Raw genomic sequence first — 26,819 nt, forward strand, 5'->3', positions numbered from 1 at the left:
ATGGAGGGCTTGGAAGAAATTGTGTGTTCCTGTGGAGGAGGGGGGCATTGGGGTAAGAGACATTTCGGAAGTGCAACGGTCTTTGTTCATGAAGTTTGGTTGGTATTTATTAACTCAAAATTCTTTATGGGCTAGATTTTTTTAAAGCTAAATATGTGAAAGGAGGACATATTGCTCTTTGTAGATCGCATGGATCAGATTCTTCCTTTTGGAGGAAAGTTCTACAGGGTATGCCTGAACTGTTAAGTAAATCTAAGTGGAAGGTTAGAGAAGGAGATGTAAAATTGTGGTATGAAAAGTTTCTAAATTCGAGACCTTTGTTTGTAGATTGTCCAAATGGTGCACAATCTTATATCAAATTAAAAGATTTGGTTATCAACAATGCATGGGGGGTGGAAAATTTTTAGAGGATTGAGATTTAGTAAAGCGGATGAAGTGATGGAAAAGCTGGGAAATCTTAGAAATTCTTCGGACATTCTGTTATGGCTCCCGGAAAAGGATGGTTGCTTTAATACAAAATCCGCATGGGATGTTATCAGAGTTAGAGTTCCAAAATTTGATTGGGCTAAGTGGGGTTTGGAACAAATGGTAACTGAAGAAAATTTCTATCTGTATATGGAAGGCTACTTTTGAGTACCTAAGTGTTGATAAAAAGGTGAGAAGGGTGGGGGTTTCACTTGTTTCGGTGTGTAATTGTTGTGAGATGAGACAATCAAAAGATTTGGAGCATGTGATAAATAAGGGAGACCTTGCTTCTAAGGTTTGGAGGAAGGTTTCGGTGGAGGTAGGTGTTCCTTTCCTTAGGCAACAAAGTTGGAAAGAAAGAGTCCAAATGTGGTTTAATAGGGCTTCCAGGTTCTCTCAACTAGGTTCATTGATGGGTTTGATTCCTTGTTTAGTAGTTTGGAGGCTATGGAGAAGGGGATGTGTGGCTAGAATGGGAGGAAAATTAGAGAGTAGTATTGATGTGTGACTTTCCATTAAGTATTGGGTGGGATTTTGAGTAGGAACATGACAGAAATGGTTCAATTAAAGGATGCTGATTTTCGGGTATTGTAGAATCTGGAAGTGCAAATTGTGAATAAAAGAATTAAAACTATGCAAAGTGTGAGATGGCTAAAACCGAGGCAAGGGAGGTTGAAACTAAATTTGGATGGGAGCAGCTTGGGGAACCTAGGGCCGGCTGGTGGCGGTGGCATCCTTAGAGACCATACAGGTTCTTTTGTGTTTGTTTTTTCGAAATATTTTGGTTCTTGTTCAAATAATGAAACTGAATTAAGAGCTGTGTTGGAGGGAATAAAGATTTGCAAACATATGGGCCATACCTGTATCAATATTGAATGTGATTCGAATATTGTAGTTAATTGGATAAGAGCCAGGAAGTGCTCCTTGTGGTATTTGTGGGATTTTTGGGAGCAACTTATTGGTTTATTGGAGGGAGTGGATTTTTCGATAAATCATTCGTATAGAGAAGGGAACAAAGTGGCAGATGCCTTGGCTCGACAAGGTGCTATGGGGAGGAATAGTTTATTTACAAATAGTAGTCAACTCCCTAAAGTTAGCAATGGTTTGTATAAATTGGAGAAGATGGGTACGACTTATATGAAGTATGTTTAGCTGATTTGGTTTTAGCTTATGCTTTATGCTGTTTATCTTTTGTTTTGTTTTGTTGTGTGAGGTTTGTTTTGTAGGTCCTGTTTTGTTTTGTTTTGTTTGGACTTGTAACCCGATTTTGGCTGGATGTTGGTGTTGTTCTTTGGGAGGTTTTTAACGTGTTGTCTTTTGTTATCTCCCATTGATTGTCTTGTAACCACGGTATTCCTCCGCCAAAAGTGAGGGGTTATCAATAAATAAATGGAGATTCTGCCCTTCTTTTTTTAAAAAAAGAAAAAAAAAGTAATGCATTGAGAATAAAATATGAAATGAACTATGCTACTTATGTATGTTAATGCAACCATGTAAATGTATGACAGATGAAAGTCGTGTTAGCAAATTCTAGCACATTTCTATGTGAACTAACTTATGATAGCCAAAAGGAGCTGTGTCAGCAGATTCTAGCTCATCTTTATGTGGACTAACAGATGACGGCTAAAGAGCGGTTGTAGTACGAATGAATGAAATGAAAATAGAATGAAATGACAATGGAATAAAATGTGAAATGTGAACAACGTAAATGGGAAAGAGTTACTTAAAGTGAAATGCAATGCAATGTTTAAGTTATGAACATGAACAAATGTGAATGGTTGAATAATGACAGAAAGAATAATATACAGTTTGTACTTTCTTGACTTTTCAAATAACTTTTTCAACACCGCAGGATGTTCTTTATTTGTCTTTGACTTTGTAATGATATCATCCACATTTACTTCAATTTCTTTATGCATTATGACATGGAATAGTGTCACCATGGTTCTCTTGTAAGTTGTACTAGCATTTTTTAACCTAAAAGGCATGACTTTATAATAGAATGCTCATTGTGTAATGAATGTAGTTTTTTATTCCTCTTCTGCTATCTTTATTTGTTTGTACCTAAAAAGGTCATCCATGAACGAAAACAATTTATGTCTACCTGTATTATCTACCAACATATAAATATGAGGTAATGGAAAAACATCTTATGAGATAACTTTATTCAGATTCCGATAGTCAACACACATCCTTACTTTACCATCCTTTTTGGGAAATTGGAACAATGTTAGTTACCCATTTCTGATAGGTGCATACTTCTAAGAAACCTACATCAAATTGCTTCTTAACATCTTCTTTGATTTTCACTTGCCATTTTGGGTGCGTTCTTTTGAGCTTTTGTTTCACAAGCTTGCAATTCGCCTATACTAATATTTGCTGAGTCACCATATCTATGTTTGAACCTAGCATGAAGACCAAATGAATATGTCCTTGTATCTATGGAGCTTCTTTCTCACCTTTCTTGATTGTCAAACATAAAAATGTGAATTCCTTAATATTTTCTTTTTCTTTCTGTAATATTTTCTGAATTCCAAATTAAACGTAAATGACATAGAAAAATGAATTGGAGTGTGTTAATTAATATACATAAATGTGTAAATTTTTTATGCATTGTTCAAGTTGATAATAGACAACCATAATATTGCATTGGTTAATATATCTATGGACTAACCACAACTAATGAAATAGTCAAATTATAGAGAGTGATCACAAAAATGTGGGGGTACTTAGTAACAATGCGATTAAAATTTGAATATTGTAACATTTGAGAAACAATTGTTGAAAAAGAACCTCTTGACTCAGAGGCTAGTTAGAAAGCTAATAGAAGAAGCAACAAGTGGGATGGGTTTGAAGCCCTTATATACTACTAATCCAATCTATGTGATTGGAGATACTATGAATTAGGCTCAATGGAAAATAACAAGTCATTGAGTAGTTTGTTTAATACTATCATTTGTTTTGATCATCCCTACGATTTTAGAATAGTGCAATTGCAACAATTATAAGGTTGAGTTTATCTCTTAATTAATCCATAGCCTCGAGATACCATGAATTAAGTTTAGTGAGTAACAACAAGTCATTGAGTAGTTCATTGAATACTATTATTTGTTTTACTGATCCCTTTGTTAAATGGTATTTAGTTACCTATGTGAATGTGGAATTGGGGGTCACTCCCTATGAAAGTTTATTGGGTTAAAATTTTTTAAAGCATTCATGAAAGTTTAGATATGGTGCGTGAACTATTCATACCAACCAGCAAGATTTTTGTGTGTAGAGATGTTATGCGAGTGATGTGTTTATAGCGTTGCACTAAAAGGATCTGATTTAAGAACTTAACTCACCAAATTCTTGTAGCACACGACACATATTCCCTTAGTGCAATTCAAAAGGAAAGGTATCGTCACCCAATGCATTATATCTCGTGATTACCCAATATTGGCTTTTTTCTTTCTTTCTTTAATTTTTTTTTTCAATTTGATCCTTGTGGGGGGTTGTTTATGTTAATGTTTAGTCGTTTAAAATTAAAAATATATATCTCATGCATATTACTTAACAGCAATTAGTTTTATTTTTTAATTAAGTATATGCTTTTTAATGTTTCAATTTTGTAATTGTTTATAATATTAAGAATTATTTTTATGATTTCATGTTCATTTCGTTTGGAAGTTACTCTAGTTTAGTTTATAAAAGGCATGATTTAACTTCAAACCAAAGAGATGAGTTCTCTTCTACTCTTCTTAAGTTTTAAACCTTTTATGGGATAATCAAACGCCACATATCATGTACTTTGGGTATTTATAAGTGCACATAAAATTGAACTTGTTGAATAATCTCAAAGGTTGTGCATGCACCAACTATATGTATCGAAATATGACCTCTGAATTCGTGAAATCGATTTTAAGGACGATGATCCTTGCATGCCTCAAGTTTTTATTAGTATTTTATTATTATTATTATTATTATTATTATTATTTTCTCCTCCTATTAGTTTGTATAATTCTTACCATCAACCCATATTTAATTTATATATACACGTGCACAAATTAAATAATATAGCTACAGGCAGAGCCAACCCCATCCTAGAAATGAAATCCGCAATGAGTTGATCCATAATGAGTATTAGAGTCCAGAGTTCTTAAAGAAGACTGCCAACTCGTATCCCATGCACTTCAAATTTCAGATATCAACAAATACAAACTATCTGCATATTCACCTACTTTAATGTGAGATTGATAGCTCAGATTACAAGCAATATATAACAGGCAAATGCAAGATTCTTGCAGCACCAACCAACAATGAAACCACGCGCAAGCTAGCATGTGCATAATTTTTAGCTTCTAACCCCACAAGCAAATCTACAAAAGAATAAGCAAACAAATTACGTACAACAATTAAACATCTTTATCGGAGCCACCTTCGCTTTCCTGCAACATATTCATCAGCATTGATATCTGGTTTTGCAACACCGCATTTTCTCTTTCTACCTCAGCACGTTTGCTCCGCTCCTCCAACAGCTGAATTTGCAGATGTTCCAGGCACCGTCCATCCTCTTCCAACTGCTCATTAAGCCCATTAATTTCCTGGTCCTGCACTTAAAGCAGAGGTTTATATAACATGGTATCATCTCTATCTGGCTGGATGTGCGTGCACGTGAGTTTGCATAGGAGGTGATATGTTTGGGACAGCACCTTTCTGTTCATTTCCTGGATAGCGATCCTCCGCATGCTCTCGACAACATCCACATTAACCAGCTTCCTCTTCTTTCCAATAAGCCACCCTTTTGGATAGCAGGTAGAGTCGAAATCTGGGGGAGGAAGTAGCATCTCAGCCAATGGTCCTGGACCATTAATATTCTTTATAGGTTCCAATGGCTCAAAGAGGGCTTTTCGACGCTCAGATAGAATGACTGTTGAGTCCTGCATTTTCTCTTCAGTTGGAGATTCTTCCTGTTTGTTTGGTGTTTTATTGGTGTCATCTTCAGTTATGTTGTCCAAATTCCAGCCACTTGCGGCCAAAGCTACCATTTCAGTTCCAATCATTGTCAATTAACAAATAAACTGCAATAATAATGCATTCAAACACCTCAACATGAAAATCCAGTGTGTCCTCTTTGCAAGGGTAGGAGGGTCATTCTAGTGTACAGTCTTACCCCTGCTTTTATGCAAAGAGACTGTTTCCTTCAAACTACTGAGTGAAACTACTTATTCATCCAAGCTGTATTATCATGGTCAAAAAGCTGGCATCTGTAGTCCATGGTGAACATAACAACCGAGACCTTGACTCAAAGTGAAAAAATAGTGAAATTGACTATTTTCAAGCCCACAAACCAACCCATCTGCAGTAAATAAGCAATCAACCTGCTTGATTCATTGGAATTTATTATAGGCAGTGTAGTGAAAACGACCTATAGTACCATGCACACAAAAATTAAAGGAAAAAAAGCCACATGCGCACGCACAACAATTTTAGATGATTTGCAAGTATCTCTACTGTTGGCCTAACAAGGCTTACAATTCTTATTTTGATGATAACAAATCAAGATAAAATTGATATGGTTTCAAGTTGAACTATTGCAAGAAGCAGATAATAGAAAGTTCAAGTGTTTCAAAGCTAAACTCAATGATAAAAGCTCAAGATGAGCATATTCCATAAAAGCTTGAAGAATGAAAGAGTATTGAAAGCTCAAAGAATGCTTAATGATAAAGGAAAGAACTCAAAGCAAGGACTGTCATGAAGACTTGAGAAACTCAAGGGTTTAGAGTCTTAAGAAAGTCTTTATGTAAGTACTTCATGTAAAGATCAAATATGTTTTCCTAAATTAAAATAATAAAGGTCTCAAATGAGAAGAAGTTTTCAAAGTTAAAATTTAGTTTTCTGAAAGCCAGGTGACTGCCCAACTCAAGCAAGTGACTGGTCATTTTAAGAATTTAAAATATGGTAGACAGTAGGGTCCCAGGCGACTGCTAGGAACCTGCCAAGCAACTAGGTGGTCAAGCCAGGCACCTACCTGTGCTTTGGCAGGCGACTGCCTACCTTCTGAGTTTCAGCTAACCTTGGCAGGCGACTGCCACTTGATCAGGCTATTTAAAACTCCAACGGGAAATTGTTTAAATTTGGTTTCTTGGGCACTACTCTTGTTGAAAACTTGGTACATGCTATAAGAAAACTAGGGGGACAAAATATTAACTTTTAAACATCTATAAATAGCCCCTAAAACAAGATTTTTACACACCAAGAAAATTTCTCAGCAATCAAGAATTCTCAAAGTGCTCTAAATCTCTCTTGTTCACATCTTACTTTCACTACTGAGTTGTTGTTGATCCTAACTCTGAATTTGTGTCTTCAAAGTCTAAATCTTTCAATCCAAGGAAGATAAATTTGGTGATTTAATTCAATCGAGCTTCAATCTCTTTATATTGAATTACATTGAAGTATATTGTGCTAATTATTGTACTAACCTGCTTTGTTTGAGAGCGTCTCTTGTACACAAATTCTTTCCTACTTCTTTGTTGTTTCTAGATGATTCAAGGCTGTTAGATCGTTGTAGCCAAGCGAGGGGATATCATTTGGAGAGGTTTCTCTTCCTGAAAAAGAGGGTTTTGTAAAAGGTTTGCTCCGCTCGGAGGGAGCGTTCATAGTGGAATCCTTTGGTAGTATTTGCCAAAGGCGAGGACGTAGGCTAGGGATAAGCCGAACCTCGTAAAATCTTGGTGTCTTCTCTCTACCCTATACTTTTATTTTCTACACTATATATATTGTGAATGAAAATTGCTGATTGCGGGGCTTAAATAAGAATTCAGAGAAGACTCTTAACTCTAGAAAGTACGTGTAAATTAATCTTTTGCGGAAACCCATAAGGGAGTACGTTGATTAATTTTCGGAAATCTTGGTTAAGTGAGTGCATTACAAACAATCAAAACAGAGCTTGCACATACTTACAGGGTTTATTACCAAAAGCATTAAGTGTTTGATCGATTGATTTCAATTTTGTTGATTGATTGGATTGTTTATCTTTCAAGTACTGTGTTGAGTGTTTGGGTTGTGATTGTTATTTGGTTAACTTAATTAAGTTTTCTATTGTAATTAAAATACAAAAAGTTTTAAAAAGAACATAAATTTTTAATTAACCCAATTCACCCCCCCCCCCCTCTCTTAGGAACGCTATTCTATTTTCAATTGGTATCAGAGCCTAATTATAACACATCTTAAAAAGTAGTTATATAAAGATCTTAAATGGCTCATATAGGAGTAGCTCCCTTCGGAGAGGGCCAATCATAAACCTGACCACCAATCTTTTGTGGACATAATTATACCTTTTGGAAAAAATATATGCAAATTTGTCTACAAACTATGGATTGGAAAGCTTTGGAGGTTGTCACGGATGGTGATCTAATTCCTCTCAAAATAGTAGATGGAAAACATATCCCAAAAGAGAAAAAAGACATGACCGATATAGATTACAAAATGCTACAAATAAACTCAAGTTTTATCAATGCTTTGTATTGTGCTCTAGACGCTAATGAATTTAACAGAGTCATGACCTACAAAACAGCCAATGAGATATGGGATAAGTTAGAAGTAACCTATGAAGGAACGGTCGATGTTAGAGATAATGGAATTGAAAAGCTAACTAGCGAATACAAGGCCTTCAAAATGAATTCCGATGAATCCATAATTGATATGTTTACTAGGTTCACACACATAATAAACTCCCTCAATGCTTTAGGAAAAACTTATTCAACATATAAGATGATCCGTAAATACTTAGAGGGCTGCCGCCTATTTGGGAACCTAAAGCTACAGTCATTACGGAAGGAAGAAACCTTAAAAACATTTCCCTAGATGAACTTATAGGATCTCTTCTAACTTATGAGATGGCAATAAATGAACGAAATATTAACAAGAATAAAAAATCAATAGCCCTCAAGGTAGCCAAAGGAAACTCCAGTGAAGAAGAGGAAGAGTCAAGTGACCTAGATGAAGAAGAACTAGCATTCATTACTAAGAAGTTTGGAAAATTCTTTTAAGAAAAACAAAAGATTTGCTACAAAGTTAAAAGGATCAAAATCTGAAAAAGGAGAAGGTAGTAAAAAGGAAAACAAGAAAGAACCACCTACTTGTTACAATTGTAAAAAGGTAGGTCACATTAAGCCCGATTGTCCACAGCTCAAAAATGATGCCAAAAAGAAGAAAAAGAAGGCAATGAAAGCTACTTGGGATGACACCAGCTCAAGTGAATCGGAAAGCGAAGCAAGTGATCAAGAAATGGCCAACGTATGCTTCATGGCGCATGATGATGAGGTAAATTCCTACTACTCGTCAAATGAGTCTAGTGATAGTTCTTGTGATGATTCTAGTGATAGCATGTCATCATACGAAGAAATGCAAACTGAACTCTTTGCCTTACACAAAAGATTTGTAAGAGTCACAAAAAGGAACATTGCTCTAAAAGAACAAAATGAAGCTTTCAAAAATCAACTTGAGGAATTAAAATCAGTGGAAACATAAAAAAAGTCACACATTGATGAACTAATGAAGAAAATAAATGACTTCTCTCAAGAAATAGTCAAAATACAAGCAAATGAACAAAGTAAGAAAGATTTAGAAATCAAGGATCTTAGAGACAAAATAGAAGATAAAGAGAAAATCATATACAATTTTACCAAAGGAAAAGAGAACTTTGAAAAATTGCTTGGTAAACAAAAGATGACGCTAAATAAGGAAGGAATTGGATAAAATGGACATAAAAACAAAAAGAAAAAGGGTCTTTATATGGGATATTTTGTCAAAGAATCAAAATACTATGCAAGCACTTCCTCAAACAATATCTATCAACACACAACATGTTTCCTATGTAAGAAAAAGGGACACATTAAAATTGATTGTCCATTTAAAAGAAAAGGTGCAAGAGTAAAGAAAGTATGGAAAATCAAAGAAAATAAAGATGAATCAAAAAGTTCTAAAAAGGTATGGATTCCTAAGAATAACATATTGAATCCTTCTTGTAGGTTTGCCTTAGGACAACCACAACAAAGGACAAATGGTACTTGGACAGCGGGTGTTCCAGGCACATGACTGGAGATAGGTCCAAATTCACCTCACTCACGCTAAAAGATGGAGGATACGTCACTTTTGGAGACAATGCTAAGGGCAAAATCATTGGAATTGGTAAGATAGGTAATGAACCCTTCCTTACCATTGATAATGTATTATTGGTAGAAGGATTAAAACATAATCTCTTAAGCATAAGCCAGCTAAGTGACATAAGATTTGATGTAACCTTCAAACAAGATAAGTGTGTTGTTGAGAATAGAGTAAAACACAATGTTTTCTTCACTGCTCAAAGAATTGACAATGTATATTGCATAAACTTTGAAAAGCTAAAATCTCAAAAAATTACATGCCTAGTATCCATGAACAAGGTTAGTTGGTTATGGCATAGAAGACTAGGCCATGCTAGTATGGACTTATTGTCAAGGTTAGCCAAAGAGAACTTAGTTAAAGGACTCCTAATAAAAGGTTTGTTAAAGATAAAATATGTGATGCTTGTCAATTAGGAAAATAAACTAAGTCCAGTTTTAAGAAAAAGAAACCTATCTCCACTAGCAGACCCTTAAAACTTATTCACCTAGATTTGTTTGGACCAACCAGAACACAAAGTCTAGGAGGAAAGCAATATGCTTTCGTTATCGTTGATGACTATTCTAGGTTTACATGGGTACTCTTCTTAACCTCAAAGGAAGAAGCATGCAAAATGTTAATAGATTTATGCAAAAGACTTCAAAATGAAAAAGGATATAGAATTACAAACATTAGAAGTAATCAAGGAAAAGAATTCAAAAATAGAGATGTAGAAAAATTTTGCAATGAGAATGGAATAAGTTACAATTTTCCAGCTCCAAGAACTCCACAACAAAATGTAGTTGTTGAAAGAAAGAATAGGACACTACAAGAAATGGTTACGACCATGTTGAATGAAAATAACTTACCTAAATACGTTTGGGCTGAAGCAGTTAACACTGCATGTTATGTTATAAATAGAGTATCTATAAGATCAAGTTTAAATAAAACTCCATATGAATTATGGAAAGAAAGGAGACCCAATATAGCTTACTTTCATGTATTTGGATGTAAGTGTTTTGTGCTTAATGACAAAGACAACTTAGGAAAATTTGATGCAAAGTCGGATAAGGGTATCTTCCTAGATTATGCAGCAAACAGCAAAACTTATAGAATCTACAACAAAAGAACACTTACTATTATTAAATCAATCCATGTAACATTTGATGAAGCTAATCCTTACACCAAAACAAATCAAATTGATGAGAATGATGACACCTTACATAAACTAGAAAATTTAGACATTGAAGAAGTAAAAGAAGATAAACAAGAAATCATTGAAGAAACTACAAATGATACTCCTACAGAAAATTCTGAATTACTGAAGAAATGGAAATACATAAGAAACCGTCCTAAAGAACAAATAATAGGAGAACCATCCAAGGAGTAACTACAAGATCATCATTGAAAAATCTATGCAATCACTATGCATTTCTATCACGAGAGGAACCCAAAAATATGGAAGAAGCATTAAATGATGATTCATGGATTATGGTTATGCAAGAAGAGCTCAATAAATTTGAAAGAAGTCAAGTATGGCAATTAGTGCCCAAACCTAAAGATCATTTAATCATAGGAAGTAAATGGGTCTTTAGAAACAAGAAAGATGAAAATGGGATAGTTGTTAGAAACAAAGCTAGACTAGTAGCTCAAGCATATAATCAAGAAGAAGGTATTGATTATGATGAAATTTTTGCCCTTGTAGCTAGAATGAAAGCAATTAGAAGCTTCTAGCCTATGCAGCCCATAAGGAATTTAAGCTATATCAAATGGATGTAAAAAGTGTTTTCTTAAATGGGTATATGAATGAAGAAATTTATGTAAAACAACCACCAGGTTTTGAAGACACAAAACATCCCAATCATGTATTAAGATTAACCAAAGCCTTGTATAATTTAAAACAAGCTCCTAGAGGTTGGTATGAAAGACTAAGCAAATTTCTACTTAATAATGATATTTCAAGAGGAAAAGTTGACAGCACCTTATTTATAAAGAATAAAAACAAACACATGCTAATAGTACAAATATATGTGGATGATATCATTTTTGGAGCTACAAATGAAGAATTATGTAAAGAATTTGCACATTGCATGCAAAAAGAGTTCGAAATGAGTATGATGGGAGCGTTGAATTATTTCCTAGGGTTACAAATCAAACAAGCCAAAAGTGGAACTTTTATAAATAAATAAAAAATACGTTAAAGATATGTTGAAAAAGTTTGAGATGGAAGGAAGTAAACCCATAGGAACTCCTATGAGCACCTCAACAAGCCTTGATAAAGATAAAAAGAGAAAACCTGTAGATACGAAATATTATCGAGGCATGATAGGAAGCTTGTTATATTTAACGGCAAGTAGACCGGACATTATGTTTAGCGTATGTATGTGCGCTCGATTTCAATATGCTCCCAAAGAATCTCATCAAATCGTTGTCAAAAGAATACTAAGATGCTTGATAGGAACTATAGACCTTGGATTATGGTATCCTAAGGACACTAATTTCAAAATAATTAGCTATTCCGATGCGGACTATGCAGGGTGTAAAATCGATAGAAAAAGTACAAGTGGAACTTGCCACTTCCTAGGACGGTTGTTAGTATCTTGCTTTTCAAAGAAACAAAACTCCGTGGCCTTGTCAAATGCTGAGGCAGAATATGTAGCAGCCGGGAGTTGTTGTGCTTAAACACTTTATATGAAACAACAATTGAAAGATTTCAAACTTGAATATCAAACAATCCCAATTAAGAGCGACAACGCAAGTGCTATAAATATTTCAAAAAATCCAATATCTCACCAAGAACAAAACATATTGACATTCGACATCACTTCTTGAGAGATCACGTACAAAAGGAGGAAATAAATTTAGAATTCGTTAATACAAATGATCAATTAGCGGATATATTCACAAAACCACTCTCTTCGCAGGCGACTGCCACCTGAGTGTCAGGCGACTGCCATGCTACTGACTTGGTGCCTTTTGGGTTGCCAGGCGCCTGCCTCCTACATGGCAGGCGACTACCTCGCGGCGGGTAGGGTTTTAAAACCCTGATTTTCTTTATTTTAACCTCCATCAAGCACCTGCCATTCCTCATTTCACACCCGAAAGCCTCATCACTATTCTTATACAACCCTATTACTCCTAAAAATTCTTCTAAAATCATAACACCACATCAGAAGCCTACAGTGCCATCATTCAAAATCTAGGGTTTCTCGGTTTCCATCTCCAAACAATCATGCCACGAACAAAGTCGGTTGGAAACGAGGGTTCTTCCTCCTCCTCACGTATCAACAACGATGAAGTTAAGAAATGGCTAACTACCCCTCAAGCCAAAACTCTTTATCGAAATCAAATCGCTTCATCAGAACCAATACTTGGTAAAAATATAAATGTCTCCTTTTTCAATTCTGACTTTCCTGAAATTCTAGAGCTTTTCAAAGAAATTGGATGGGAAAGGTTTATCTTATATCAGGCCAAAGGGCATTATCCAAATTTGGTGAGGATTTTCTATGCAAACATGGAGAAACAAGATGATAGGATAAAAACTAACCTTTTAGGGCAAAGTATACACATCACTCCATTGTCTTTAGGAAAAATCCTTTGTGTCAAACCTGGAGATTTTGAAGTTCAACCTGCAGATAAACAATGGATTATGACACAAGGGTTTACCCCAGAGGAATTTTTACCGTTTGTGATGACCGATGAACCTACCTATTTTGGTAACCCACCTATTTATAAACAGCTGAACCTTCAAGCCATAATTTCGCATAAACTCATTACCTACAATATCCTACCACGCACCGGATCACATGATCATGTCTCCTTTCTCAATTGTTTCGTCATGTGGTGCATTTTGAAAGGTAAAAAGCTGGATCTTCCTAGTCTTATTATCAGATGGATAATTATGAAGGTTGAAGTTCCTCGCATTATTCTTCCATATGCTAGGCTATTGAATATGGTGTTTGCTCATCATAACATCATCACACCATCTTTCAACTTCATTTGAAGAACCCATTATGACATATTTACTGACACAAATCTTAAGTGAATAGGTTATAAGAAAAACACTTAAGGCTGGTTTCACAAAGCTCGTCGACACCTCACATCAGAGCCTCCTCAGCCTTCTGTGCCAGCTACTTCAGTTCAACCAGACACGGATACTCCTTCCTGGTTTCTGCCATTTTACACTCACTATCTAAAATTCAATGAAAGAATGCAATCTAGCATTGGTTCACTTCAAGAAAAGGTTTCCACTGTAAAATGTCACTGCTCCTCCCTTGCTCAACGTGTAGACAAAATTGAGAAGCATGTGGCCCGCTTTTCTAGTGACACTGAATCTGATGAACATTCTAAGGATCGGGAAGGCGATGGATTTGCATCCAAAGATGATTCATAATAGAGTGATTGCTCCTAGTTGTGTTTTGCTATTTTCTCTTATGTATGGTATTGAGTACTTGATGTTTTTATGTATCTCACCAGCCAGCATTTTTGCTTGTTTATTCTAGATGGCTTTAGTATTTTGTAGAACTTGAATATTGCTTATGGTTGTTAAAGCTCTTTGCCTTTTTGATTGATGTCCAAAGGGGGAGAGTATTTGTGAGAGCAAAAGAAGAATATAAATATGTTTTATGCTTTATCTTACAAACTTGGTTGACAACTTTATGCTTGAGAATTTTATCTTACATTCATGCTTATTGAAAGGGGGAGCTATGTTTATTGTAAAGGGGAGTACTTTATGGAAGTATTCTCTCATTTTGCTCCAGATTTGTCATCATCAAAAAGGGGGAGATTGTTGGCCTAACAAAGTTTACAATTCTTATTTTGATGATAACAAATCAAGATAAAATTGATATGGTTTCAAGTTGAACTATTGTAGGAAGCAAATAATAGAAAGTTCAAGTGTTTCAAAGCTAAACTCAATGATAAAAGCTCAAGATGGGCATATTCTATAAAAGCTTGAAGAATGAAAGAGTATTGAAAGCTCAAAGAATGCTTAATGATCAAGGAAAGAACTCAAAGCAAGGACTGTCATGAAGACTTAAGAAGCTCAAGGGTTCAGATTCTTAAGAAAGTCTTTATGTAAGTACTTCATGTAAAGATCAATATAAATTAAATTGAAGCTCGTTAAGAACAAGAAACTAAGAAACCAATTTTCGAAGACCTAAAAATATGCTTTCCTAAATTAAAATAATAAAGGTCTCAAATGAGAAGAAATTTTCAAAGTTAAAATTTAGTTTTCTGGAAGCCAGGTGACTGCTCATTTTAAGAATTTAAAATATTGTAGACAGTAGGGTCCCAAGCGACTGCCATGAACCTGCCAGGCGACTGGGTGGTCAAGCCAGGCACCTGCCTGTGCTTTGGCAGGCGATTGCCTACCTTCTAAGTTTCAGCTTTGAACCTTGGCAGGCGATTGCTAGATCGTGGCAGTCAATTGCCACTCGAATAGGCTATTTAAAACTCCAAAGGGAAATTATTTAAATTTGGTTTCTTGGGCACTACTCTTATTGAAAACTTGGTACATACTTCAAGAAAACTTGGGGGACAAGGTATTAACTTTTAAACATCTATAAATAGCCCCTAAAACAAGATTTTTACACACCAAGAAAATTTCTCAGCAATCAAGAATTCTCAAAGTGCTCTAAATCTCTCTTGTTCACATCTTGCTTTCACTACTGAGTTGTTGTTAATCCTAACTCCGAATTTGTGTCTTCAAAGTCTGAATCTTTCAATCCAAGGAAGATAAATTTGGTGATTTAATTCAATCGAGCTTCAATCTCTTCATATTGAATTACATTGAAGTATATTGTGCTGATTATTGTACTAACCTGCTTTGTTTGAGAGGGTCTCTTGTACACAAATTCTTTCCTACTTCTTTATTGTTTCTAGACGATTCAAGGTTGTTGGATCGTTGTAGCCAAGCGAGGGGATATCGTTTGGAGAGGTTTCTCTTCCTGAAAAGGAGGGTTTTGTAAAAGGTTTGCTCCACCCGGAAAGGAGCATTCATAGTGGAATCCTTTGGTAGTAGTTGCCAAAGGCGAGGACGTAGGCTGGGGATAAGTCGAACTTCGTAAAATCTTGGTGTCTTCTCTTTACCCTATACTTTTATTTTCTGCACTATATATATTGTGAATGAAAATTGCTGATTGCAGGGCTTAAGTAAGAATTCAGAGAAGATTCTTAACTCTAGAAAGTACGTGTTAATTAATCTTTTGTGGTAACCCACAAGGGAGTACGTTGATTAATTTGCGGAAATCTTGGTTAAGTGAGTGCATTACAAACAATCAAAATAGGGCTTGCACATACTTATAGAGCTGTTACCAAAAGCATCAAGTGTTTGATCGATTGATTTCAATTTTGTTGATTGATTGGTGCAAAAGCTCCTCCTTAGTAACAATATTTTACCAATATATATGTTGAGTTCTCCATGGTACCCACATTAACAAGCTGAATATTGAGCCGTTTTGTCCTCTTTGCCTCCATGCAAAACCTTTCCATTTCAGACTTCAAGTGTGTTGGGCTTTTGTGGAGCCTAGTTATGTTTTAATTTGGATGACGACCCGACCTCTATTTAATTAGAGATTTCTATCCTAAGGCTTAGTCCATGGAGCGAAGGCTTGGGCGCAACATATAAAAAGGATTGCTTTCGGGTGATTAGGGTTGGCGTGGTTGTACCAGCGAGAGAGCGAGAGGGAGAGCATTATATCACCGCACTCTCTGTGTTTTCTTCCTGATAATATGGAAATCCCTGCAACTCCGTGGACGTAGGCAAAATTGCCGAACCACATAAATATTGTCTTGTGCGTGTGATTGATTTTTCTTTGGCGTTATTTTTAATCTATTTTGTTTCTCACAGGTTTGGGGAATTTGTTCTTTATTCCCAACAAAGTGGACCAAACATTATATAAGTCACCCCCCAAAAACTGCCTCTACTCCCCCCCCCCCCAAAAAAAAAAACGTAAACGTAAACAGTTGATGTTTCTTTAGTCCTACAAACAGCATCTTAAATGCACTCCATCCACACCTAGCAGTGGGAGTATAAAAAGAAAAATTAAATAATTGGCACTGTTGACACGCCCTGACCATGATCATGAGGTCATTGGTTCAACCGCTCGATGAGGCTCCCCATCCGCTCCCCCTCCCCCTCCCCCTCACCTTCTCCCCCAGATGAGTCCCTCAGATTGTAAAAAATAAAACCAAATTGCTAGCAATTCCAAGGGCGTATATAATGTCCCATGCAAATTGAATGATTTCATTGTTTTTCATGAAGCATTTGCAATTAAACTTTAATCATAGAGAGAACTTGTTCAATGAAGGAAAAGAAGTGTACAATTCATAGCCATAGGTGAGACAGATCCTCCTCAAACAGACAACAATATTAACCAAATATCGACCAGTGCTACCAAGCAGTTGGATATATATATATATATAAAATATCTATGTATCAAACATTGATTCCATTTTCGTAGCAGCTCCCACTTAAGAAAGTTGTTTTTCATCTCCATTTTCCGCTGATTCCGATGTCTGATTCAGAAAGTGGCTATTTAAGAGGCATTGTGGACAGTTTCCTCCCCTGCAAAAATTACATTGACGAAAAACTTATATGGAGCTGAGATCAACTGTTTTTTTTTTTTTTTTCTTCAGCTACTTTACTGCTCCCTTGTCTCTTTCATAACTAGGATGAAGAATTATGTAGGCTTTCCTAGGAGGCTCTTCTGCTGTAATCAGCAAACTTACATGGGTTGTCCCATCTATCACATGTGGAAATCCAGAAACTATCTGATTTTTTAACAAACTTCTTTAAATCCGGATGCTGTTTGGAAAACGATTATTGACGATGTTAGGACCCCTGGTGTAGATGGTTTTCTAGATTCTCTTGGTTCTTGCTTGTGATACTCCGCACTACCCCATTTTTTCCCTATGTATAAGATGCGGGACTTTTCCATATTGCAAGAGTCCTAGGGGCATACATCATCTTATGATTCTACTTTGTATTAGTATGATTCTTTTTTTTTTTTTTTAACTTAACATTTTTGTCACATTGATGTTGTATGTTTCGATGTTAGTTTACTCATTAAATGCTTTTGTATAAAACGAAATCAAATACATGCTTTTGTGACAGTAGGTGGCTAGTCCTCTTTTTATTTTTTAAAAAAATTTCCTTGCTAAGCAGAGAGCTAATTCAATAAAAAAAAATTCATAGAAATTCTCAGGGATTTTAAGTGGTACAGAAATTGACATTTCCAATCAAATAGATTCCTACACCCTGTGTTTGTGGATATTTTTTTTTTCCCGGCAATGTATATGGAGAATTGTTATCCTTTTATGAAACATGGTTTCGTAGATAAATACACCTTATAGGTATTCAAGACATCTATCTCCTAATGCCCTGATAGGTTATCGAGGAAAAAAGTAAGACATGACAATAAACTAAAATTTTGAGCCACAGTTTTTTCATTATTTGGTACCAAAAAAAAAAAAGAACCACTGAACTTAGCCTATTAAAAGTTTAACACTAGTTCACTTACTTGAAGAAAGTTTTCATTTCTTGGGAAACATAGTAGCATGGTAGTAGGGAAAATGTCATTAGGTTATGGTAGTTAGCTTACTTGAACAAAGTTTTCATTTCTTGGAAAACATAGGTGTATAGTAGTTGAGAAAATGTCCTTAGGCTATGGTAGTTGTCTATGGGTTCTTTGGTGGCATTTGTGCTTGTTAGTTGTTATATAAGATTGTATGCTAGGTAATTATATGATGAATTTTTACTGTTTAGAATTACTGAAGATTTCCTGCTTGAGTGCAGTGTACCACTACATGCAGTATGGATCAACAGCCTTGGGGTGCGTTCAATTGAACAAAAGTAGCTTTAGTTTTGAGGTTCTAATTTTGTGAAATTTGAAAATTTTCAGTTCTTTCTTCTTTACGTACAATTATTCTTGTGAATCTAAGGTAAGGACCAGAGGATCTCAATTCGATTCCAGCTCCATTAGTATATATAAAGCAATCAGAAATTAAAATTTATGGGTCTTGGCTCCAATTCCTAGGCCAAGAAGCTCCCAACTCCACACTCCCAAATCTGACACAGGAAAAATTTTATCCAATGTGATACTTGAAAATTTTTAAGTGAAACTGAGGTTGCAAAAGGGCTCCAATTCTCTTGTAGTGAGGTCTAATGTGGATTTTAATAGTAGTAAGTCTCATTTGGCAAGCCAATATTGTATTTCCTTTTTAAGTGTTTTTTTTTTCTTTATTTATTTATATAGTGGGAGTCGTGGTCTATTATATTCTATTTTTTTTCTTCCAATAAATTATTTGTCTTGAGTAATGTTGAATCTCTCCCTCATGTTGTTGACAATAGACAAAATGGTTGCATGGTTAATGGAGCAACCCAGTGACAATCAACATATTGGCCAGAGAAATCAAAAGCTTCTCAATTTCTTTTTGAAGCAATGCATCAAGAGCATTTAATTTATTTATTAAGGCTTGTTGATTTCTTTTTAAAGCAATGCATCCAGAGCATTTAATTTATTTATTAATTATTTTAATTAATAGATTTATTTTTCTAGGTTGATGTCATTACTCAAAGTAGATTGGACATATAGAGTGGTTGGGGCGTGTGATGCAACTTTGAGGCAAGCAAGGACTCTGCCCTCCTTCCCTCCTTATAAATATATTTAGTTGATGACAACCAAAAGAAAAAAAAAAACATTGTGTTCATCTTTTAAAAATTTTTCATTTATTTTTCCATTTTTATTTAATTTTTAAATATAATTAACCCATTGCATTTATTTGCAAACTATAAAGAACACATTCAATATACAATACATAAATGTTCTTAATATTTTCTTTCTATATTTTTTATTATCTATTTTATTTAGGCCCCTCCAACTGTTAAATTCTAGCCCTCATGGCTTCCCATATCCTTGGTTTTCTAGCATTCACTTTTCAGAAGCATAGCAAAAATTTTGCATTTGCATTAACACATTGGCCTTTTCCAATAAATTTGGCGTAGACAATTATTATCTTTGTGCTTTTGGCTTCACCGAAGGCATGCAACATCCAAGGAGAAATGGATAGACCATGCTCATCCCTAACTTAGAAATGTCATCAAACATTGTTATGATAATTTGAGGGCTAGATTTCCAATATTGAAGAAGATGGCTCCTTTTGTATTAATATCCATATAGAGTGAGTGTTCTTGCAATTCAAATTTTATAAGGAATCATTTAAAAAAAAGGGGTGGGGGAAATCATCAAGCCACAAGGTTCCCTGCTTTGTGAGGGTAGGAGGAGAGTTGTAACATTTTTATGCAGCCTCAACCCTGCTTTTATGTAGAGAGGCTGTGTCTATGGACTCAAACCTACAATCAGTCAGTCATGGGGCAACCTTACCATTGATCCAAGTCCTCCCCCACCACAACACTCTAATATTGGCATATGAATTTTTTCCACAATGTGATCAACCTAATACTAATTGGAATTAAAGGTAAAACTGATAATTCTCCTTTGTACTGCTAAGGAGAAATTATTTATGACCAATTTGCGCACACAAATTGCTCATCAATCAAAGCGGGAACAAAGTTGTTGTATCAGATAGTAGCAATGGTACATTTGTTTCTACATGCAATACTATATGTCAGATGAAATGATTTATTTATTAATTATTATTGCTTTTTTGTTAAAATTAAAATGAACTTAATCTAGTTAAATTAGTAAAATGAAAATAATAAATTTTAATTGTCTATAAACAAAATTTATTTTTAAGAATATCGTAATTATACAGAAAAATATAAACATTAGAGATATTATTTTTGTTAAAATAAGGAAAAGATTATGTTTGTAATTACTGCACTATTTTATAACAGCTAGTTTTGTCGTGGTTGTTTCAAAGAGTTAAAATCAGAAAAGCTCATCAATTTATATATTATTTACCACAGAATTAAACACTGATTCCAGTCTATATTGGGAAGTCATTCCAGATTTAGAACTAGACGTTTTATTTTACCAAAAGGCACTTTAGGCGTAAAGCGGGCAATCTGAACGAAGTCAGATTCGGGGGCTGAAAGAAGTTCAGCTATACATCTAGGATTAAAAGCCACAGATAAAGTTCGTAGTGGAACTTAAGAAGTGGGAAAAAAGAATGAGAATATTTGGTGATTGTTGAAGCTGGAAAGGAGAAGCGATATCGGTTGGGAGATTGGATGTGTGAAGGGAAAAAAGGGGGGGGGGGGGGGGAGAGAGAGAGTATGAAAAGCCAGACAACAGCAGCAGCAGTTAGTTCGTGCAGCCCAGACAAGTCAGCAAGCTTCAAACAGAAAATCTGTTATGTATTCAAGATTCTTACATGAATCTGTTATAGCTGTTAAGCTGAGAGTATATATATATATATATATGCAGTTGTATAGTTATCAATTCAATTAATGAAATCAGTTTTTTTTATCAAGATTGATTTCTCATATGGTATCAGAGCTCTATTCTCCATTATCATCTTCTTCTTCGAGTTTTTCTCAAGATTTTCACATTGTTGTGTTCCACAAGCTTCTCAAGCTTCTTCAATGACGGAAACAGTAGCAGCTAATGCTTCCAACACAGAGGCTTCATCTTCTTTACAAGATTCATATAATCTTAGTGATCCTCTGTTCTTGCATCCTGGAGAAAATCCAGGAGCAATTCTCACTTCTCAACCATTGATTGGGGGAGAAAACTATCCTGCTTAGGTAAGATCAATGAGGAAATCTCTAATTGCCAAAAACAAATTAGGATTTATTGATGGATCTTTAACCATATCTTCACCATTGGTGAATTCTCCAAATGCTGTTCAAGCATGGGTTCGTGTTAACAATATGGTAGGTACATGGATCATTAATTATGTATCACCAAAGCTTCAAGGAAGCATTATCTATAAAGATACTGCTTTAGAAATTTGGACTAATCTTCAAGACACTTCCATTCAAGGAAATGGGACCAAGATCTTCAATATTCATAAGCAAATTGCTGAGATTCATCAAGGAGAGCAGTCACTCACTGATTATTTCACTCAGCTCAAGATCTTGTGGGATCAATTGCAGAATTTGAATCCATTGCCTCAGTGTACTTGTGGTTAGTGTGTGTGTGTGGGATCAATCAAAAGTTGCAGAATCTTCAAGCCAAGGAGTCCCCCATGAAATTTCTCATGGGAGTGAATGATGTTTTCTCTCAAGTAATCCTTTGCCTTCTGTCAACAAGGTTCATTCTTTGTTCATTCAGGAAGAAATGCAGAGGTCTGTGCATAATGTTGTTAGAGTTGAATCCACTACTCTAGCAACCAAGAACTCAGGAACTAATTTTAAAGGCAAAGAAAGGCCTTTATGCACTCACTGTGGAAAGTTAGGCCACACTATGGACAAATGCTATAAGCTACATGGTTTCCCACCAGGATTCAAGTTCAAGAACAATAAAAATGTCACTGCTCATCAAGTTTCATTTAATATTGAACTCATTCAAAGAAATAATTCTACTGGAATTAATAATTATGCTTCATCAAAGCTTGTATCTCAAGCTCCAGCTTTCACTCATGACCAATACCAACAACTTTTGACATTAATTGGTTCTTGTTCTACTCCACAATTGCCTAAAGATCAAGAACTTCATGTTGCTAATGTTGTGTCTTGTCCATCAAATGTTGTTGCAGCTAACTACAAGCATTCTTTTTTTTTCTGCTAAAGTTGTTAACAGACAAGCTTATGATCCTCATACATGGGCTATTGATATTGGTGCAAGTGATCATATAGTGTGTTCCATTCAAATGTTAACTTCTTATATTGAGATTTCACATACTATGGTTAACATGCCTAATGGGGAAGTAGCTATTGTTACACATATTGGCACTATTCAACTTTCTTCCCACATAATCCCTCACAATGTTCTTTGTGTACCCTCTTTTGCTTTTAATCTTTTATCAGTGCATTAACCAAATCTCAACCTATATGTTTTGTTTTTCTATCACAATTTTGTTTTCTACAGGACCTTACATGTTGGAGCACGATTGGAATGGGCAAAATGCATGATGGTTTGTACCTATTACAAGATTCGAGCCTTTCTCAAGCCACTGCATCTTTTTCTGATTTCTTTTCTAAGCAGAATCTCAAGGCTTTCTCTGCTGTTTGCTCTTCTTCTCTTTCTTCAAATGTGTTTTCACTTTGGCATTCAAGGCTTGGGCACCCTTCTGATGTAAAAATTCATTCTTTGGGTAGTGTTTTACCTTTTCTTAAGAATTGCTGTAATAAACTTTGTTTTGTTTGTCCTTTGGCAAAACAGAAAAGAATTTCTTTTCCTTTCAATAATAATAAATGTGCCTATCCTTTTGATCTTGTTCATATGGATGTTTGGGGTCCTTTTTCTGTTTTAACCTCTAATGGTCACAAATATTTTCTCACTATTGTTGATGATGCTTCTAGAGCAACTTGGGTTTTCTTGCTCAAAAATAAATCAGAAGTTAGACCACTTATTGTATCTTTCTATAACATGATTCTCACTCAATTTGGCACCAAGATTAAATCAATTAGATCTGATAATGCCTTAGAATTTTGCTTTAATGATTTTTACAACTCTAAAGGAATTATTCATCAATTGAGTTGTGTTTACACTCCACAAAAAAATTCAGTTGTGGAGAGAAAGCATCAACACATACTTGCTACTGCTAGGGCATTACAAATTCAATCCAATGTTCCTCTCTCTTTTTGGGGTGATTGTGTCCTCACTGTAGTCTATTTAATAAATAGACTTCCATCCCCTTTTCTAAATCATAAAACACCTTTTGAACTTCTATTTCACAAACCTCCTTCCTATTCACATCTTAGGATTTTCGGTTGTTTGTGTTATGCTACCATTCTTAGTCCTCATAAACACAAATTCACTCCTAGAGCAAGAAAGTGTGTTTTTCTAGGATATCCCTTCAATGTCAAGGGTTATAAACTCTTTGATCTTGATTCTCATACAAATTTTTTGTCTAGGGATGTTGTGTTTCATGAGTCAAGTTTTCCTTTTGCTTCAAACAACTCTTCTAAATGTGACAATCTTATTCCTTTACCTATTTTTCCTTCTATTCCTCATTCTGAGTCTCCGACTATCTCTTCTTCTTCTTTACCTATTTCTACTGACACCATTGCTCAAATTCATCAAGATTTTGATGACAATATTCATGAATTTCCTAATACACATGGTGTTTCTGATACATCTGACCAGCCTATTATTCTTAGAAGGTCTACCAGGCATACTAAACCACCATCTTACCTTGACGCTTATCACTGTAATCAAGTCACATCAACTGCCATTCCAAGATCTTCCATACATGCTTCAGGTACTTCTCATCCCATTCAATCTTATTTGTCTTACAATAACCTATCTCCTTCATGTAAATTTTTTTGTTGTGCCATCTCTTCCATTTTTGAACCCATTTTTTATCACCAAGTTGTTGGTAACCCCAAGTGGCAGGCTGCCATGGATGCTGAAATTTCAGCCTTGGAAGCTAATTATACTTGGACTGTTACTTCCTTGCCACCTGGTAAGAAGCCCATTCGTTGTAAGTGGGTATATAAAGTGAAATACAAATCAGATGGTTCTGTTGAGAGGTATAAGGCCAGGTTGGTTGCCAATGGTTTCACCCAAAAGGAGGGACTAGATTAAATTGACACTTTCTCACCTGTTGCTAAGATGGTCTCCGTCAAAGCTATACTTGTTGTGGCTACTGTGAAAGGCTGGTTTCTCAGCCAACTTGATGTAAATAATGCATTTCTTCATGGAGATTTGAATGAAGACGTTTACATGTCTTTTCCACCAGGTTTTCACAACAAGGGGGAGCAATCTCAGGTTGTTCACAGCCAGGGGGAGCAGCCTCAATTGGTTTGTAAACTCAAACTATGGTCTTAAACAAGCTTCTAGAATGTGGTTTTCTAAGTTCTCAACTGCCTTAATTGATCTTGGTTTTGTTCAATCCAAGACTAATTACTCTTTATTCACTAGGCAACAAGGAGATTCATTTATTGTGTTCCTGGTTTATGTTGATGATGTTCTAATTGCAAGCAATGATCAAAAGGGCGTTAAGGAGTTTAAAGTTTTGTTAAATCAGAAGTTCAAGTTGAAAGATTTAGGGAGTTTGAGGTATTTTCTTGGTTTGGAGGTAGCAAGAACAGCCAAGGGCATTTTCTTGTGTCAAAGGAAGTATGCTCTAGAAATGAAGGTGATGTGTTAAATGATCCAAGTCAATACAGAAGATTAATTGGCAGGTTATTATACTTAACTATTACTAGGCCTGACATTACATTTGTTGTTCACAAGCTCAGTCAGTTCATGGCAAAACCTAGAAAGCCTCATTATGCGGCTGCTCTTAAGGTACTTCATTATATTAAAAATGAACCAAGGAAAGGAGTATTTTTTTCTACAAAATTAAAACTCCATGTCAAAGGTTTCAGTGATGCAGATTGGGCATCATGCTCAGACACAAGACAATCTGTTACAGGATATTGCATCTTTCTTGGAGATTCATTGATTTCTTGGAAATCAAAGAAACAAGCTACTGTGTCAAGGTATTCAGCTGAGGCAGAGTACAGAGCTATGGCTGTAGCAACTTGTGAAATCATGTGGATTCTTTATTTGCTAAGGGACTTGCAGATTAGGCATGATAGAGAAGCAATGTTATTTTGTGACAGCCAATCAGCTTTGCACATAGGGTCCAATCCAGTTTTCCATGAAAGGACCAAACATATAGAGATTGATTGTCACATTGTAAGGGACAAGGTGTTGGCTAAGGTGATTAAACTGAATCATGTGAGAACTCATTGTCAATTGGCAGATTTGTTAACTAAGGCATTGGGTTATAAACAATTTTCAGAATTACTATCCAAGATGGGACTGTTTAACATTTGTTCTTCATCAGTCCATCTTGAGGGGGAGTATGAAAAGCCAGACAACAGCAGCAGCAGTTAGTTCGTGCAGCCCAGACAAGTCAGCAAGCTTCAAACAGAAAATCTGTTATGTATTCAAGATTCATACATGAATCTGTTATAGCTGTTAAGCTGAGAGTATATATATACAGTTGTATAGTTATCAATTCAATTAATGAAATCAGCTTTTTTTTTATCAAGATTGATTTCTCATAGAGAGAGAGAAACTGGTATGCTAACTTGAACAACTGAAGTGACATGGGACTGTAGGGAGCAAAGCTACAGCACGCCAGAGCTTATTAATTTCTCCATCTGACGCTACATTAGATTATCAGAGATTTTTATACGAGAGAGAGAGAGAGAGAGAGAGAGAGAGAGAGAGAGAGAGAGAGAGAGAGAGAGAGAGAGAGAGCATTTCAAGAGATGGGTTGTTCAAAAAATGCAAGAAATACCATCACAATTCACAAATTAAGCAACAATTGAATCATGCAATTGAATCAATAACAGATATAGCTTAATGGCTGTGTCTAAAACCAGGCAAATTTCAGACATGCACCACAATTCCTCAACAATCTCAACCCAAAAGGGCGCAGAGAGAGAGAGAGAGAGAGAGAGAGAGAGAGAGAGAGAGAGAGAGAGAGAGAGAAATGAAGTGAATACCTGATCTCTTGCGAGACTTCCAGAATACCCGCGTTGAAGAAATAGGAGAGAAGCCTTCAATAGTTCCCTCCACCTTCTCCCGATGATACTTCTTCAGTGGCTGCTCCATTGAAGAAATGCTTTATCCTACCCAATTCACACAACCCAACATCAGAGCCTCTGCACAACCTCTAAATGAAATTGCAAGGAGAGAGAGAGAGAGAGAGAGAGAGAGAGAGAGAGATTGGCCCTGCAACTCGCCCCGGCTAGCAGCTTTTGAACGGAAGTCAATGATGGTCCACCTAGATGACGTTATGATCAACATTTTGGACGGTTCAGATTTAATATTTGGTAGAAGATTTTATTGCCGAAGTTGTCAGTTAGTCGGCACTGTGGGCTCCCACGCCATTGCTTGCATTTAGAGCATGCACCATTTTATAGATATATATATATACATATGGTTGAACCCACGTGCAACGCACGGAGTATTTTTAAATAAATAAAAAATTAATTAAATTATTATATTATAGGAATTTCAAATTTCTAACTTTACAAAGTATTGATATTTAGACAATATTTGGTAGATATTTTCGAGAAAAATTAGCACAAAATTATCAAAAAATAATTAGATATTTTAGGAGAGAGAAAAAAAAAAAAAAAGCCGTTGCAAAACTAAAAT

The 26,819-nt window shown here is 35.5% G+C and overlaps 1 protein-coding gene across 1 annotated transcript; it reads right to left on the reverse strand.

The window, feature by feature from the left end:
• Positions 1-4,600: 4,600 nt before the first annotated feature.
• Positions 4,601-26,554, reverse strand: LOC131144236 (protein HEADING DATE REPRESSOR 1). The gene is made up of 3 exons (XM_058092757.1): positions 26,162-26,554; positions 5,157-5,485; positions 4,601-5,054 (listed from the first exon to the last, which is right to left on the reverse strand). Exons 1-3 carry the CDS (start codon positions 26,268-26,270, stop codon positions 4,860-4,862), a joined length of 633 nt encoding a protein of 210 aa, XP_057948740.1. The 5' UTR covers positions 26,271-26,554; the 3' UTR covers positions 4,601-4,859.
• Positions 26,555-26,819: the final 265 nt, after the last annotated feature.

Source organism: Malania oleifera, chromosome 12, assembly GCF_029873635.1.
Source record: "Malania oleifera isolate guangnan ecotype guangnan chromosome 12, ASM2987363v1, whole genome shotgun sequence".
Lineage (NCBI taxonomy): Eukaryota > Viridiplantae > Streptophyta > Magnoliopsida > Santalales > Ximeniaceae > Malania > Malania oleifera.